At 45.6% G+C, this 17,723-nt stretch overlaps 1 protein-coding gene across 3 annotated transcripts in view; it reads left to right on the top strand.

The window, feature by feature from the left end:
- LOC137305096 (cytochrome P450 2K1-like) overlaps positions 1-17,723 on the top strand; it is a 46,825-nt gene that overhangs the window by 27,919 nt on the left and 1,183 nt on the right. For all 3 annotated transcript variants that reach the window (XM_067973877.1, XM_067973876.1, XM_067973878.1), the window contains exons 3-8: positions 1,075-1,224; positions 3,370-3,530; positions 7,226-7,399; positions 9,998-10,139; positions 14,713-14,900; positions 15,739-15,880. In XM_067973877.1, coding sequence (XP_067829978.1) covers positions 1,075-1,224; positions 3,370-3,530; positions 7,226-7,399; positions 9,998-10,139; positions 14,713-14,900; positions 15,739-15,880 — 957 coding nt within the window. The remainder of the gene's footprint in view (positions 1-1,074; positions 1,225-3,369; positions 3,531-7,225; positions 7,400-9,997; positions 10,140-14,712; positions 14,901-15,738; positions 15,881-17,723) is intronic.

Raw genomic sequence — 17,723 nt, 5'->3', positions numbered from 1 at the left:
GGTACTGATGGTTGGAAGTTGGAAGCTGTGTGACAGTTGTTTCAAAGGGACAAATATATATATGTGGGCTGTAGGACACCAAGAAATTAGTTTTCCAGCGAGGGATGAATAATGCAAGTTGTTGTAGACAAGGATGCCATTGTTCAAGACCTTCCGATTGGGACAGAATAGATGCAAGGATGGTCGAGAGTCGGTGACATGTAAGCACTACAGATATCCAGTGTAGCTCAGAGGTCAACTGCACCCTGTAGCTAATAATGAACGGCACTGTCATCTTGTCTTGGGCTGAGTGATTTCGAGGGGCCGTCTCTCCTAGTCTGGGAAGACCATACCTGAGGTTCTGAGCATTTTGTTATTGCAACCAGTCCATTTTGTCTAATCAATCCAAAAACAAGGGGACTGGCCAAGGTAAAGGGTAAATATGACTGGTGCTCTGCTACAATATGCTGTATTTTGCTGAGCCATACATCTATAGAGGCTTCGTATTAAGACTGTTAGTGGATTTGCAGTTTTTTTAATATCTATGTGCAAGTGGTGGGGAGAGATGTATTTCACACTTCTACTGAAATGGCCTGTAAGTTTTCCTTTGAAATTCCCCGCAATAAACGGTCCTGATTTTCCTGTAGGTACTTAGCTTAAAAATGAGAAAACTGAGAGGGAAAAAATGATAATGTAATTAGATGCAATCATAGATTATAGGAACAGCAGAGAATTGGCAAAAAAGCCAGGGGGAGATGAGGAGAATTTTTTCTTTTTACGCAGCGAGTTGTTATGATCAGGAATGCGCTGCCTGAAAGGGCAGTGGAAGCAGATTCAATAGTAACTTTCAAAAGGGAATTAGATAAATACTTGAAGGGGAAAACTTTGCAGGGCTTTGGGGAAAGAGCAGGGGCAGTGGGATTAATTGGTTAGCTCTTTCAAAGAGCCAGCACAGGCACGATGGGCCAAATGGGCCATCTGTATAATTCTATAGGTGATGACAAGTAGTACACAGCACCTGGTACCAACTGGTCTTCATCTTCATCTCAGTAAGGCGGGACTTTCAGACTTTAATGAACTCTGATTGACCTGTAGGTGTCGTTTGGTCCAATGGCGAGCCCTGGAAACAAATGCGACGGTTCATGTTATCGACTCTACGGGATTTTGGAATGGGCAAGAAACCCATCGAGGAGAAGATAATTGAGGAAGCTGGGTTCCTGGTGGATCTGATTGAATCGTATAAAGGTGAGTGTGCGTGTTAGCTCAGAATTACTCACCAATAATAATCTCACGCACTAAAATCTTCAGCCCTTAAAGTTGCAGCCATACTCTCCTGCTTATGCTCAAATTTGGAAGATTAAAAACGTGTAAAATAAATAAATAGAAAATAAAGAAATGATTCAGAGGGTCAAATTTTCCTTTTCCTGCACCTAGAACCATTGAATCACTTGGGCGTAGCTAATCAGTCCGGAAGGGGTGCTTGCCTGGAAGGGAGCCTGCCTGATTTTATTGATCATATAAACTAATGGATGAAAATCAGGAGAGTTCCATTGGGGAATGCACACCTCTACACCCATTGGTCCTGTATTTGCTGGACCCAGGTGCCTCAGTAGCCCAAGGTGAAGGAATAGGTGATGGGCCAAAACCCATAGAGCAAGAAATCGTCCAACAACTTGCATTTAACGTAGTAAAATGTCCCAAGGCACTTCACAGGAGCGATTATCAGACAAAATTTGACACTCAGCCACATAAGGAGATATTAGGACAGGTGACCAAAAGCTTGGTCAAAGAGATAGGTTTTAAGGAGCGTATTAAAGGAGGAGAGAGGTAGAGAGGTAGAGAGGTTTAGGGAGGGAATTCCAGAGATTAGAGCCTAGTCAGCTGAAGGCATGGCCACCAATGGTGAAATGATGAAAATCAGGGATGGGCAAGAGACCAGAATTGGAATTCAGATTGAAAAGAGTAGGCGAGATAATGAGGGGAAACCAGAAGGTGTCATTAGGTGACAACGTACATGGGTTTTTTAAAAACTTCTGTAGGTTATAAGGAGGAAGAGAACTTTGAAGTAAAGAGTTCCACCATTGTGAGACCCTCTCATTAATGAGTTTGAATAGGAGATAGTGAGGTACATTTTCAACTTTCCGCCCAGGCATAAAACGCATCGACCGCCCGTTACACGATCGACCACCAAAATCAATGGGAATGAAAATCGGGAAATTTCTATCACGGGCGGCTAATCCATACCCGGGCGGCAGGTTAAAAATCTACCCTCAGTGTGAAAAGTGTTTGTTTCCACACAGTGAGGATGCAATTACTGCAGGAGCAGGGAACGTGGGGTAGAAATTTGTCTGGGGCGGTGGGGCAAAACGTGCGGTATCGTGTCTGCCGCCCGGTGTACGCCCCGCCCGGTGTACGCCCCGCCCGGTGTACGACCCGCCCGGTGTACGCCCCGCCCGGTGTACGCCCCGCCCGGTGTACGCCCCGCCCGGTGTACGCCCCGCCCGGTGTACGCCCGCCCGGTGTACGCCCCGCCCGGTGTACGCCCCGTCCGATGTACGCCCCGTCCGATATTCCATTGACTTCAATAGGACTGAATAGCAAGCGGGCGAATAACAGCCGGCCAATTTAGCGCTTTAGAGTTTTAGCTTGTGGACTCTGACATCTGGCACATATTGGGGGTAATTTTAACTTTGTGCAATGTTGTAAAATGGGCGATATTGAATTAGCCGCCTAATGTACAGATAAACTGAGTTTCATTTCCATTGAAGTAAAAGGGAAGGGAAAATCATGTGGGACGCATAACGGTCGGTCAAATTGATATCCCCCATTGTGTGTGTGTTTATCAATGTGTGTCTATGTGTGTGTGTCTTATTCTATGAGTGTGTGTGTCTTATTTTATGAGTGAGTGTGCGTGTTATTCTATGGGTGTGTGTGTGTGTATCTATGGGTGTGTGTGTATCTATGAGTATGTGTGTACGTGTGTGTATCCACGAGTGTCCGTGTGTGTGTGTTCTATGAGTGTGTCTGTTATTCTATGTGTGTGTCTTATTCTATGAGTGTCTATCTATGAGTGTGCGTGTGTTATTCTATGAGTGTGTGTATCTATGAGTGTGTGTGTGTACGATTGTGTATCCGCGAGTGTCCGTGTGTGTGTGTTCTATGAGTGTGTGTGTTATTCTATGTGTGTGTCTTATTCTATGAGTGTATATCTATGAGTGTGTGTGTGTGTGTGTACGATTGTGTATCCACGAGTGTCTGTGCATGTATGCAGTGAATGTAGGAGTGACAATATAAATAGGTATGAACGGGGCAGGTTTGGGAACACTTGGATGAACTCGATTCAGGAATGCCTATCCTAATATTTATCTGTCCCAATCTTCGTGTTTGCAGATCAGCCGTTTGACACGGATGTTATAACAAACTTTGCCACGGCCAATGTCATCTGTTCCATAGTATTTGGAGAGAGGTTTGATTATAAGGACAAGACATTTCTCTCCATAGGAAACATGGTCCATGAAAGCTTTCGACTGCTTGGTAGCCCCATGGTCCAGGTAACTTTTGCTGCTTATGACTGTGGGACAGTCACGTTTTACAGATTGCCATAACACCTTCATTAATCAGAGCTGGAATAGTTACTAGCCCTGAGTCCTGGGGCTCTATTTTCTCACCCGCGATCGGGTGCGTTCGTGGCGGGGGGGCTACAAAAATCCAGGATTCCCGGGGTGGGTCTGGAGCCCGGCTCCAACCCGCCCACTTCCGGGTTCCCCAGTGACGCGCTCACATGTGCGCGCAGCCCCCGCATGTGGGACTCCCGCCGGCAATTAAAGCCAGTGGTGTTCCACTTAAAGTACTTGAACAGGTACTTCAGGTGGTTTACAGACCTGATTGACCTGATATTTTCGGAGGGATCGGATTTTGCAATTAACTGAGACTGTTTCCCGTACTGGGGGAAACACTCCCAGTTGAAATGGACGTGTTGCAGCCACCAGCCTGTGGCAGCTGCAAAGGTCCATTTGACAGGTGTTGGGGGAGACCCTCACTCATTGCAGGAGGCCACTCTGTCACTTTGGACAAAGTTTGGCCTCCATCACCCTCCTCCTAACAATCAAATGCATAAACTTGCACACTTACCCTGATGTCCCGACACATTTACCTACTTTGCGGACCCCCTCAAATGTACATCTTCCGGATGGGGGCCGCCGTAGCTGCAGTCATGACCTCCTCGGAGGGCGAACAGCTTCATCATCCTCGCCGGCCACACCGTCCACCTCTGACACGTGGAGCTCCACAACACAGTGCTGTGACACATCCACCTGCACAGCAGAAGGGAGGGCAACCGCAGAGAGAGATGCTTTGCAGAGGGCACTAACCTCACCACAGGTCCACAGACCAAGGCTCAGCTTCCGTGGACATGTAGTCGTGGACATCTGCAGCCTCCTTCATGCCGAGCTGCTCCTGGCTGGCCCGAGCACCATCTTCTTACCTGTCGCTGTCAAAGTCACCACTGCCCTCAACAACTTCTCCTCCGCATCCTTCCAGGGTGCCATCGGGGACATCGCCGACGTCTCTCAGTCGTCTGCACAAAAGAACCCTGCAAATACACCTACACCCAATCTGCAGTGACACAATGGTGGCATGAGTTATGGGTCTTCATAGTGATCCTCAGGAGAGGGCATTATTGCACAAACCAGACAAGATTCGCAAAGCCGTGGCAGTAGTGGTGACAATATAATATGTAATGTGAGTTGCTCAGAAATTAAATATAGGTAAACACCATGACAAACCTCAAACACCCTTCATGCTCACGACACGTTTGCCTTACGCTTCCTACTGCACATATGTGATGCATGCCCTGTGGCTGCAGCACAGGTAGTGGCAGGTTGAGTGAGGCTGACCGTGAAAGAGATGCATCAGAGGGTGAGTATGAGATACAGCCATGAGATTGTATGAGGATTGGGTTGAGTGGTAGTGGTGGGATGAGTACTGGCGAGGTGAGTAAGTGCAGGTAAGATGAGGATGAGCTTTGAGTGGGTGTGAGGGGTGATGTGATAGAGTAGTGTTGGCAGTGCAGAAGGAGATGTGGGGTGGGGGCGGTGATGTGGCAGACGGAGTGTAGGGGAATGAGTAAGTGTACTCACTTTGGCTGACCTACTTAGGTCATTGAAGCGCCTCCTGCACTGTATGCACTGTATGTTGGTGGTGCAGGTGACCTCCTCTGCCACCTCGAGCCAGGCCTTCTTGGTGGCAGAGGCAGGCCGCTTCCTCCCGCCCGCCGGGGGGAAGATCTCTGTCCTCCCCCTCCTCCTCACCCCATCCAATGACACCTGGAGTGAGGCATCATTAAACCAGGGGGCAGCCTTCCCCCGGGCTGCTCCATGCTGTAATTTTTCCTATTTTCTGCAGCATCACCCAGTAGAGGACTGCCCCTTTAAATAGGGCTCCTCCAGCTGACAGACCTTGCTGCGCATGCGCAGTCCACCCGCCGCGCTGCTTACCAGCGGGAAACACGGAAGCCAAGGCAAGTGGCTCCAATTAGCCTGTAATTGCGTGCAGAGCCCACTGATTTCACTGGGCGCGTTACCCACGCACCCAGTCAACCCCCCGCTGAGAACCCGCCACCCTGCTAATATCGAGCCCCTGATCTGAAGAGAGGGAACTGCTGATCAATTGGATTCAGAAGGCGAAGGAGCAAGTTCTCTTTGAGGACTACTGCATTCTTTGATTGCCAGCTTGACTCAGCTGCTAACGTCGAAACTCCTCAATCAGAAAGTTGTGGGTCCAAGCTCTACTCCATGATTCACACTAAACTGGTGTTCCCATGCAGCACTGACCGTGCAGGTCAGAGGCTGGGTATTCTGTGGCGAGTGACTCACCTCCTGACTCCCCAAAGCCTTTCCACCATCTACAAGGCACAAGTCAGGAGTGTGATGGAATACTCTCCACTTGCCTGGATGAGAGCAGCTCCAACAACACTCAAGAAGCTCAACACCGTCCAGGACAAAGCAGCACACTTGATTGGCACCCCATCCACCACCCTAAACATTCACTCCCTTCACCACTGGCGCACAGTGGCTGCAGTGTGTACCATCTACAGGATGCACTGCAGCAACTCGCCAAGGTTTCTTCGACAGCACCTCCCAAACCTACGACCTCTACCATCTAGAAGGACAAGAGCAGCAGGCACATGGGAACAACACCACCTGCACGTTCCCCTCCAAGTCACACACCATCCTGACTTGGAAATATATCGCCGTTCCTTCATCGTTGCTGTGTCAAAATCCTGGAACTCCCTTCCTAACAGCACTGTGGGAGAACCTTCACCACACGGACTGCAGCGGTTCAAGAAGGCGGCTCACCACCACCTTCTCGAGGGCAATTAGGGATGGGCAATAAATGCTGGCCTTGCCAGCGACGCCCACATCCCATGAACAAATAAAAAAAAATGCTGCATTGCTGGAGATGTTTGGGCTCATTTCAACCTTGGCCAATCGTGTAAAGCGGGCGATATCGAGTTAGCCGCCCGTCATATGCTGCGCCCGATTTCCCTTTCTGTTGAAGTCAATTCCACACCGCCCGTTTTACACTATCGGACAAAATTAAAATGACCCCCCCATTGCCTTTTGACGGAGACGTTAAACCATTCAGGAGGATGCAGATAATCCATGGCAGTATTGAGTGAAACTGATGCGCTTAAAAAGTAATTTATCGCCTGTGAAATGCTAAGAGATACAGGGGTCGATTTTCAACTTGCCGCCCGGGCATAAAACTAAATGATGCGGATCATCCGCCCGTTATAGAAACCGCCCGATTCTCATTTCCATTGATTTCTACACCACAGATCAGCCGTGATCTAAATGAATGGCGGAACAGGCTTGAGGGGCTGAATGGCCTACTCCTGTTCCTAGTAATTATGCTGTGTGATTTCGGGTGTAAGGGTTTAACAGTTTAAAGTATTGGACCAAAGAATTTGAATCTAACAGAGATATTCGCCCATTTCGAGTAAGCGGGTTAATGACTCCATCAAAAGAGTGGATAATGGAACTTGATCCGAATTCAGTTATCATTCTTGCAATAACACCGCACAATGTAACTTCCAGGCTCTTACAACCTTGGATCAAAATTGTTGCTAAGTATATTTAATACCACTTGTTCTTCCCCGTGCAAATTTTTTGCTTGGAAGCGAGGAGCTGTTGCTAATACCTAATTACTTTGACAGCAACTAATGGTTTAATATAATGTCTGGCAGGTGTTTAATGCTTATCCATTTCTGAGATTTCTGCCTGGAAGTCACAAAGAGATTTGCAAACAATTTGAGATGCTGAAGACGTGTTTGAAGAACATCATCAAAGTTAAACAACAAGAGATGAATGAGAATGAAATCAGGAGCTTCATTGAAACGTACATTGTCAAACAGCAAGAGGTAGAGTAATAATATATTCCAGTAATAAAATAAATCCAATTACAGTGATAATCCACATTCCAGTAATAAAATAAATCCAATTACAGTGATAATCCACATTCCAGTAATAAAATAAATCCAATTACAGCGATAATCCGCACCCAGAGCTGTGGCTCAGTTGGTCGCACTCTCGCCTCTGAGTCAGAAGGTTGTGGGTTCAAGTCCCACTCCAGAGACTTGAGCACAAAGTCTAGGCTGACACTCCCAGTGCAGTACTGAGGGAGCCCTGCACTGTCGGAGGGTCGGTACTGAGAGAGTGCTGCACTGATGGAGGGTCGGTACTGAGGGAGCGCTGCACTTTCGGAGGGTCGGTACTGAGGGAGTGCTGCACTGTCAGAGGGTCAGTACTGAGGGAGCGCTGCACTGTCGGAGGGTCAGTTCTGAGGGAATGCTGCACTGTCGGAGGGGCAGTACTGAGGGAGCGCTGCACTGTCGGAGGGGCAGTACTGAGGGAGTGCTGCACTGTTGGAGGGTCAGTTCTGAGGGAGCGCTGCACTGTCGGAGGGTCAGTTCTGAGGGAGCGCTGCACTGTCGGAGGGTCAGTTCTGAGGGAATGCTGCACTGTCGGAGGGGCAGTACTGAGGGAGCGCTGCACTGTCGGAGGGGCAGTACTGAGGGAGCGCCGCACTGTTGGAGGGGCAGTACTGAGGGAGCGCCGCACTGTTGGAGGGGCAGTACTGAGGGAGCGCCGCACTGTTGGAGGGGCAGTACTGAGGGAGCGCCGCACTGTTGGAGGTGCTGTCCTTCGGATGAGACAAATTTCCTATGTTACAACAGTAACTGCACTTCATTGGCTGTAAAGAACCTTGGGATGTCATGTGGTCGTGAAAGGCGATAAATAAATGCAAGTCTTTCAGATTAACAGAATCTTAGATTTTGACAATCCACACAGCAGAGTAATAGTAACTGAGATTACAGTGATAACTCACAGAGTAATAGTAACTGAGATTACAGTGATAACTCACAGAGTAATAGCAACTGAGATTACAGTGATAACTCACAGAGTAATAGTAACTGAGATTACAGTGATAACTCACAGAGTAATAGCAACTGAGATTACAGTGATAACTCACAGAGTAATAGCAACTGAGATTACAGTGATAACTCACAGAGTAATAGCAACTGAGATTACAGTGATAACTCACAGAGTAATAGCTACTGAGATTACAGTGATAACTCACAGAGTAATAGTAACTGAGATTGCAGTGATAACTCACAGAGTAATAGTAACTGAGATTACAGTGATAACTCACAGAGTAATAGTAACTGAGATTACAGTGATAACTCACAGAGTAATAGCAACTGAGATTACAGTGATAACTCACAGAGTAATAGCAACTGAGATTACAGTGATAACTCACAGAGTAATAGTAACTGAGATTACAGTGATAACTCACAGAGTAATAGTTACTGAGATTGCAGTGATAACTCACAGAGTAATAGTAACTGAGATTACAGTGATAACTCACAGAGTAATAGTAACTGAGATTACAGTGATAACTCACAGAGTAATAGTAACTGAGATTACAGTGATAACTCACAGAGTAATAGTAACTGAGATTACAGTGATAACTCACAGAGTAATAGTAACTGAGATTACAGTGATAACTCACAGAGTAATAGTAACTGAGATTACAGTGATAACTCACAGAGTAATAGCAACTGAGATTACAGTGATAACTCACAGAGTAATAGCAACTGAGATTACAGTGATAACTCACAGAGTAATAGTAACTGAGATTACAGTGATAACTCACAGAGTAATAGTAACTGAGATTACAGTGATAACTCACAGAGTAATAGTAACTGAGATTACAGTGATAACTCACAGAGTAATAGTAACTGAGATTACAGTGATAACTCACAGAGTAATAGTAACTGAGATTACAGTGATAACTCACAGAGTAATAGTAACTGAGATTACAGTGATAACTCACAGAGTAATAGTTACTGAGATTACAGTGATAACTCACAGAGTAATAGTAACTGAGATTACAGTGATAACTCACAGAGTAATAGTAACTGAGATTACAGTGATAACTCACAGAGTAATAGTAACTGAGATTACAGTGATAACTCACAGAGTAATAGTTACTGAGATTACAGTGATAACTCACAGAGTAATAGTAACTGAGATTACAGTGATAACTCACAGAGTAATAGTAACTGAGATTACAGTGATAACTCACAGAGTAATAGTAACTGAGATTACAGTGATAACTCACAGAGTAATAGTAACTGAGATTACAGTGATAACTCACAGAGTAATAGTAACTGAGATTACAGTGATAACTCACAGAGTAATAGTAACTGAGATTACAGTGATAACTCACAGAGTAATAGTAACTGAGATTACAGTGATAACTCACAGAGTAATAGTAACTGAGATTACAGTGATAACTCACAGAGTAATAGTTACTGAGATTACAGTGATAACTCACAGAGTAATAGTAACTGAGATTACAGTGCTAATTTATACAACAGAGTAACAGAAACTGAGCTTGTGGCCTGGTATCACTGTTCTAACCTCGTTCTGCGATCCTCCGTTTTCCTCTCAAGGAGTCAGGAAACCCGAACACGTACTTCAACGAGAAGAACTTGCTGATCACAACAAGCGATCTGTTCATCGCTGGGATGGGAACTGCCGCCACCACCATTCGCTGGGCACTTTACATCATGATGAAGTACCCGGCCATCCAGGGTAAGGAGGAACATCAAATATCATCAGAGAAACCTCCGAGTTTAAAACAGTTGAGTGCGGGGGAGAGGGCGGGGAATCGAGGGGTAAGATGGGGGTTTGATCAGCCGAAGAAAATCTGAACCCTCGCCGGCTTTAGTTTAGATTTGACTCCACTTTAAACAAATATGAATGTGTGAGCCTTGAAATTACTGTTGCTGGCGTAGTGAACGAGTGATTACCACTTTTGTATGAAATTCCTCTCTCTGCCATTTTAACAGAGGCACGTGCCCATTTACTTTCAATCAGTTTAGTAGCACACAATGTCACAAGAACATGGTAAACGTCATCTGTCACTTTCAGCAACAATAATTTCCACACTGTGAAGTTCCTCACAAGTGAAACTTCAATGGTGAGTAAAGCACGGAAAATTTTTAATTAATTTTTTACAAATCACAATTAAACATGAATCAAGATACCCAGTTGTGTAATTGGACGTGGGTAAAGCTCCTGAACAGGTTCCCCTCCTCCCAATCCTCTCCCGAAGGCACTGGGTAGTATTTTCTAAAGGCAATCTGCCCTTGGCCCCCATGGCCTCACCTCCTCTCCCCACCCCCCCCCATCTCTGTAACCTCCTCCAGCCCTACAACCCTCCGAGATCTCTGCACTTCTCCAATTCTGGCCTCTTGCACATCCCCGATTTTCATCGCTCCGCCATTGGTGGCCGTTTTACTATGTTAAAGGCGCTATATAAATGCAAATTGTTGTTGTTGATGATGATGTTCTGGTAACCAGAGGACACAGATTTAAGGTGATCGGCAAAAGAACCAGAGGGGAGATGAGGAAACATTTTTTTTACGCAGCGAGTTGTTATGATCTGGAATGCGCTGCCTGAAAGGGCGGTGGAAGCAGATTCAGTAGTGACTTTCAAAAGGGAATTGGATAAATGCTTGCAGGGGAGAAATTTGCAGGGCTATGGGGCAAGAGCAGGGGGGAGTGGGACTAATTGGATAGCTCTTTCAAAGAGCCGGCACCGGGAGGATGGACCGAATGGCCTCCTTCTGTGCTGTATGATTCTATAACCCTCGAAGGTGATCAAACAATTACCAGGAGACCACCCCTGAAACACATCATCATGTCACAACTGTATAATTATCATCGTACAAATAATGACACTCGGCCAGGTGTATCGACGATGGGTGAATATGTACAGAGGCAGGGACCAACAATAAGCTGCAGAGCCCAGTCATGAAAATACATCAGTGCTTCTGCCCAGAGCTTGTGATGTGTCTGAAACCCGTTACCACCTGGAGTCGTTGAGGCAAATAGAATAGATGCATTTAAGGGAAAGCTAGATAAACACATGAGGGCGAAGGGAATAGAAGGACATGCTGATCGAATGAGATGAAGAGGTGTGTGAGGAGGCTGATACGGAGCATAAACACCGGCATAGACCAGTTGGGCCGAATGGCCTGTCAGGATTAATTAATAATGTCCTAGTTAAGGATCCCCTTGGAACGAGCGACCACAACATGGTTGAATTCCATATCCAATTAGAGGGTGAGAAGGTTGATTCTCAAACAAGCGTACTGAGCTTGAATAAAGGAGACTATGATGGTATGAGAGCGGAATTGATTAAAGTGGACTGGGAAAATAGATTAAAGGGTAAGACGGTACATGAGCAGTGGTGTTCATTTAGGGAGTTATTTTACAACTTTCAAAATAAATATATTCCACTGAGGAAAAAAGGGTGTAAAAGAAATGACAGCCACCCGTGGCTAAGTAAAGAAATCAAGGATAGTATCCGACTAAAAACAAGGACATATAAGGTAGCCAAACTTAGTGGGAGGATAGAAGATTGGGAATTCTTCAAAAGACAGCAAAAAGTAACTAAAGGATTGATTAAGAAAGGGAAGTTAGATTATGAAAAGAAATTAGCAAAAAATATAAAAACAGATAGCAAGAGTTTCTATAGTTATATAAAAAGAAAAAGGGTGGCTAAGGCAAACATAGGTCCCTTAGAGGATGAGACCGGGAAATTAATGGTGGGAAACATGGAGATGGCAAAAATGCTGAACAAATATTTTGTTTCAGTCCTTACAGTAGAGGACACTAAGAATATCCCAACACTGGACAAACAGGGGACTCTCGGGGGGGAGGAGCTAAATACGATTAAAATCACTCAGGAGATGGTACTCAGTAAAATAATGGGACTCAAGGCGGATAAATCCCCTGGACCTGATGGCTTCCATCCTAAGGTCTTGAGGGAAGTGGCAGTAGGGATTGTGGATGCTTTGGTGATAGTTTTCCAAAATTCCCTGGACTCAGGAGAGGTCCCGGCAGATTGGAAAACTGCTAATGTAACACCGTTATTTAAAAAGGGTAGTAGGCAGAAGGCTGGAAATTATAGGCCAGTTAGCTTAACATCTGTGGTGGGTAAAATTTTGGAGTCTATTATTAAGGAGACAGTAACGGAACATTTAGATAAGCATAATTTAATAGGACAAAGTCAGCATGGCTTTATGAAGGGGAAGTCATGTCTGACAAATTTGCTTGAGTTCTTCGAGGATATAACGTATAGGGTGGATAAAGGGGAACCAGTGGACATAGTGTATTTAGACTTCCAGAAGGCATTCGACAAGGTGCCACATAAAAGATTATTACTTAAGATAAAAAATCACGGGATTGGGGGTAATATTCTGGCATGGGTGGAGGATTGGTTATCAAACAGGAAGCAGAGAGTTGGGATAAATGGTTCATTTTCGGACTGGCAACCAGTAACCAGTGGTGTTCCACAGGGGTCGGTGCTGGGTCCCCAACTCTTTACAATCTATATTAACGATTTGGAGGAGGGGACCGAGTGCAACATATCAAAATTTGCAGATGATACAAAGATGGGAGGGAAAGTAGAGAGTGAGGAGGACATAAAAAACCTGCAAGGGGATATAGACAGGCTGGGTGAGTGGGCGGAGATTTGGCAGATGCAATATAATATTGGAAAATGTGAGGTTATGCACTTTGGCAGGAAAAATCAGAGAGCAAGTTATTTTCTTAATGGCGAGAGACTGGAAAGTACTGCAGTACAAAGGGATCTGGGGGTCCTAGTGCAAGAAAATCAAAAAGTTGGTATGCAGGTGCAGCAGGTGATCAAGAAAGCCAACGGAATGTTGGCTTTTATTGCTAGGGGGATAGAATATAAAAACAAGGAGGTATTGCTGCAGTTATATAAGGTATTGGTGAGACCGCACCTGGAATACTGCATACAGTTTTGGTCTCCATACTTAAGAAAAGACATACTTGCTCTCGAGGCAGTACAAAGAAGGTTCACTCGGTTAATCCCGGGGATGAGGGGGCGGACATATGAGGAGAGGTTGAGTAGATTGGGACTCTACTCATTGGAGTTCAGAAGAATGAGAGGCGATCTTATTGAAACATATAAGATTGTGAAGGGTCTTGATCGGGTGGATGCAGTAAGGATGTTCCCAAAGATGGGTGAAACTAGAACTAGGGGGCATAATCTTAGAATAAGGGGCTGCTCTTTCAAAACTGAGATGAGGAGAAACTTCTTCACTCAGAGGGTGGTAGGTCTGTGGAATTTGCTGCCCCAGGAAGCTGTGGAAGCTACATCATTAGATAAATTTAAAACAGAAATAGACAGTTTCCTAGAAGTAAAGGGAATTAGGGGTTATGGGGAGCGGGCAGGAAATTGGACATGAAGCTGAGTCGGATCGGTCAATGCCCTGTGGGTGGCGGAGAGGGCCCAGGGGCTATGTGGCCGGGTCCTGCTCCGACTTCTTGTGTTCTTTAGATTTGTGGTTGGGATCAGATCAGCCATGATCTTATTGAATGGCGGAGCAGGCTCGAGGGGCCGATTGGCCTACTCCTGCTCCAATTTCTTATGTTCTTATGTTCTGTGCTACAGATTTTATGGAATTCTATTGTTGTGTTTGTTCCTTGTCAAATAGTTTTATTTTCACCCTCTGCTATTAATTTGTTTTTCTCCCTCCCTTTCACTTTTCCAGTCCAATTGGTCATTTACCAGTCAACAAGCTCACTCTGGCACATAAGTGAACTTTACAAAAGCCTGAGATAAGGCCGCCTGACTTCCCACCCTCTCAGCTAAGGGAGGGACCTTTTCTTGGTCATTCAAGTGTCTGAGGTGTGCAGAAACCCAACACCATGCTTAAAATTCTCCAAACTACTGAGAAATCCACAACAATATTCACCGGAATGACACCGGGGCTAAAAGGGTTAAATTATGAGGGCAGGTTGCACAGACGAGGCTTCTATTCCCTCAAGTATAGAAGATTAAGGGGTGATCTAATTGAGGTGATTAAGATGATTAAAGGAACAGAGAGAGTGGATAGAGAGAAACTATTTCCTCTGGCGGGGGGAGTCCAGAACAAGGGGGCAAAATTCGAGCTAGGCCGTTCAGGAGTGATATCAGGAAGCACTTCTTCATACAAAGGGGAGTGAGAATCTGGCATTGCATCGTCTGCCCGCTTGATATTCAGTTCTGGACGGGGCATATAATGAGCATCCGAGGCGATATCTGCCCAAGACCAATTTCTAGCCACTTTAACCTTTTCTCTTGTAGGGAAAGTTCAGGAAGAAATCGACAGGGTGATCGGATCAGAGCGATGTCCCAGAATGGAGGACCGGAAGCATATGCCCTACACTGACGCCGTTATACATGAGGTCCAGAGGTTTGCGAACATCGCCCCAATGGGCATCCCTCGGGCGACGACCGTGGACACCAACTTCCAAGGATATTTCATCCCTAAGGTAGGCTTCAAAAACACTGAGGTGCAAATTTGAACAGTTCCAGGATATAAAGTTCTACCTGTTTTACAATATTCAAAAATGTCAGATTGTACCTTCAGCTCAATCCAAACTAATTGCTCGTTTATTTTATTGATATCATCAGACGTGAATAAGAAGTGCAACTTTGACTTAGAATCATAGAATGATACAGCACAGAAGGAGGCCATTTGGCCCATCGTGCCTGTGCTGGCTCTTTGAAAGAGCTATCCAATTCATCACATTCCCCTTGTACACTCTGTCCCAACTGCCCGAAACTATTGTCCACTTGCCCGGCGAGCCACCTGAGGACCTGTAACATAGGAACATAAAAAATAGGAGCAGGAGTAGGCCAATCGGCCCTTGGAGCCTGCTCCGCCATTCAATAAGATCATGGCTGATCTGATCCTAACCTCAAATCTAAAGAACACAAGAAGTAGGAGCAGGACCCGGCCACTCAGCCCCTGGGCCCGCTCCGCCACCCACAGGTCCTTGACCGATCCGAACTCAGCTTCATGTCCAATTTCCTGCCCGCTCCCCGTAACCCCTAATTCCCTTCACTTCTAGGAAACTATCTGTAACGGGCATCCGCAGCTCACTGGCTTAATTTAAATAATCGGCATTGGGCCTCAGACCTACCTGTTCTGATGCCGGGATCGTTCACTGCGCCCAGTTCACCCCGACAGGCCGACGCTGTTCAGTTTTACCGCCCATGTCTCTTTCAAGGTTCCCTCTCGTTTGCATCTTTTTCCAGGCTGATATCAAGGTAGAAAACTGCACTGTTTGCGAGCACTGGAAAAAAGGATTTTTCTTTCCTCTGTAGGGAACTTATGTCATTCCTTTACTGGCCTCGGTGCTTTACGATAAAACGCAATGGGAAAAACCGGAGGAGTTCAACCCATCACACTTTCTGGATGCTGAGGGCAAGTTTGTGAAGAGAGATGCATTCATACCTTTCTCTACAGGTAGCTTATCTGGGAAATTACGCAGTATTCAAAAATCAAAATTCTTGATTATATAACCGTCTAACTGTCAAATCTTCAGAGGGTAGACATAGAAACATAGAAACAGGAGGAGGCCATTCAGCCCCTCGAGCATGTTCCGCCGTTCAATTAGATCATGGCTGATCTGTATCTTATCTCCATCCACCTGCCTTAGTTCCATACCCTAACCTAACAAAAATCTGTCAATCTCGGTTTTGACATTTTTCAATTGACCCCCAGACTCAACAGCATTTTGGGGAAGAGTTCCAGATTCCCACTCCCCTTTGTGTGAAGAAGTGCTTCCTGACATCACCCCTGAACGGCCTAGCTCTAATTTTAAGGTTATGCCCCCTTGTTCTGGACTCCCCCCACCAGAGGAAATAGTTTCTCTCTATCCACCCTATCAAATCCTCTGATCATCTTAAACGCCTCAATTAGATCACCCCCTTAATCTTCTATACTCGAGGGAATACAAGCTTAGTCTGTGCAATCTGTCCTCATAATTTAACCCTTTTCGCCCGGTATCATTCTGGTGAATCTGCGCTGCACCCCCTCCAAGGCCGATATATCCTTCCTGAGGTGCGGTGCCCAGAACTGAATGCAGTCTCTCCAGATGGGGTCTGACCAAAGCTCTGTGCAACTGAAGAATAACTTCCTCCCCTTTGTGTGTCAGCCCCCTTGAGATAAAGGCCAACACTCCATTAGCCTTTTTAATTGCTTTTTGTACCTGTCAACTCGTTTTACATGATTTGTGTACTTGGACTCCCAAATCTCTTTGCTCCTCTACAGTTTAGAACGTCCTATAAATAATCATTTGCCAAGTTGTGAATGGAGCTTAAAAGCTCCCAACTGTTTGTACTGCGCGTGGTTGAATGTTTTCTGACTGAGATTTTTTTCCAGCGTTTATCATTCCACTTCTGAGTATGTATGACATAGAACTACATAGTATTTACAGCACAGAAACAGGCCATTCCTATGCCAGTGTTTATGCTCCACACGAGCCTCCTCCCACCCTAATTCATCTATCAGGATACCCTTCTATTCCTTTCTCCCTCATGTGTTTATCTAGCTTTCCCATAAATGCATCTATGCTATTTGCCTCAACTATTCCATGTGGTAGTGAGTTCCACATTCTCACCACTCTCTGGGTGAAGAAATTTCTCCTGAATTCCCTATTGGATTTATTAGTGATTATCTTATATTTATGGCCCCTAGTTTTGGTCTCCCCCACAAGTGGAAACATCTTCTCCACATCTACCCTAACAAACCCTTTTATAATCTTAAAGACCTCTATCAGGTCACCCTTCAGCCTTCTCTTTTCTAGACAAAAGAGCCCCAGCCTGTTCAGCCTTTCCTGATGAGGATATCCTCTCAATTCTGCTATCAACCTCATGAGTAATCTAACCTTCCCTCTTGAGAAGGATGTGAGTTGACCATCTGCCACTCTAGGAAGGTGCATCTTGGAAATTCAGGTCAATCTGCCTTGATTTTCCAATGTGAAAATTAATGGATGGTAAAATGATGAGCCGTGAGCCCACGATTCTCTGCGAGTGCCACTTCTCGCTGGCGGGATCAGCCCTTATGGTGCCTGTTGGCTGCCTTTCAAAGGGTGTCGATGCCCCTTTGGTACATCAGTCAACTTCCCAAACTTCATGTGAGTGTTGGTGCGCTGCGGGTCCATCCCTGGTAAAACCTGCTCCCGTTGTTACCTGACATCATACAAGCAATGAAGAAAAGGAATGCTGGCTGATTTATTTGCCCCCTCCCTACTCCAAGGGATGCTGAACCCAATTGCCCACTTGGGTATCACATGTACTGATGCCCC

This window comes from Heptranchias perlo, chromosome 39 (assembly GCF_035084215.1).
Source record: "Heptranchias perlo isolate sHepPer1 chromosome 39, sHepPer1.hap1, whole genome shotgun sequence".
Taxonomy (NCBI): domain Eukaryota; kingdom Metazoa; phylum Chordata; class Chondrichthyes; order Hexanchiformes; family Hexanchidae; genus Heptranchias; species Heptranchias perlo.
This window is presented reverse-complemented; position numbering and strand designations above follow the sequence as displayed.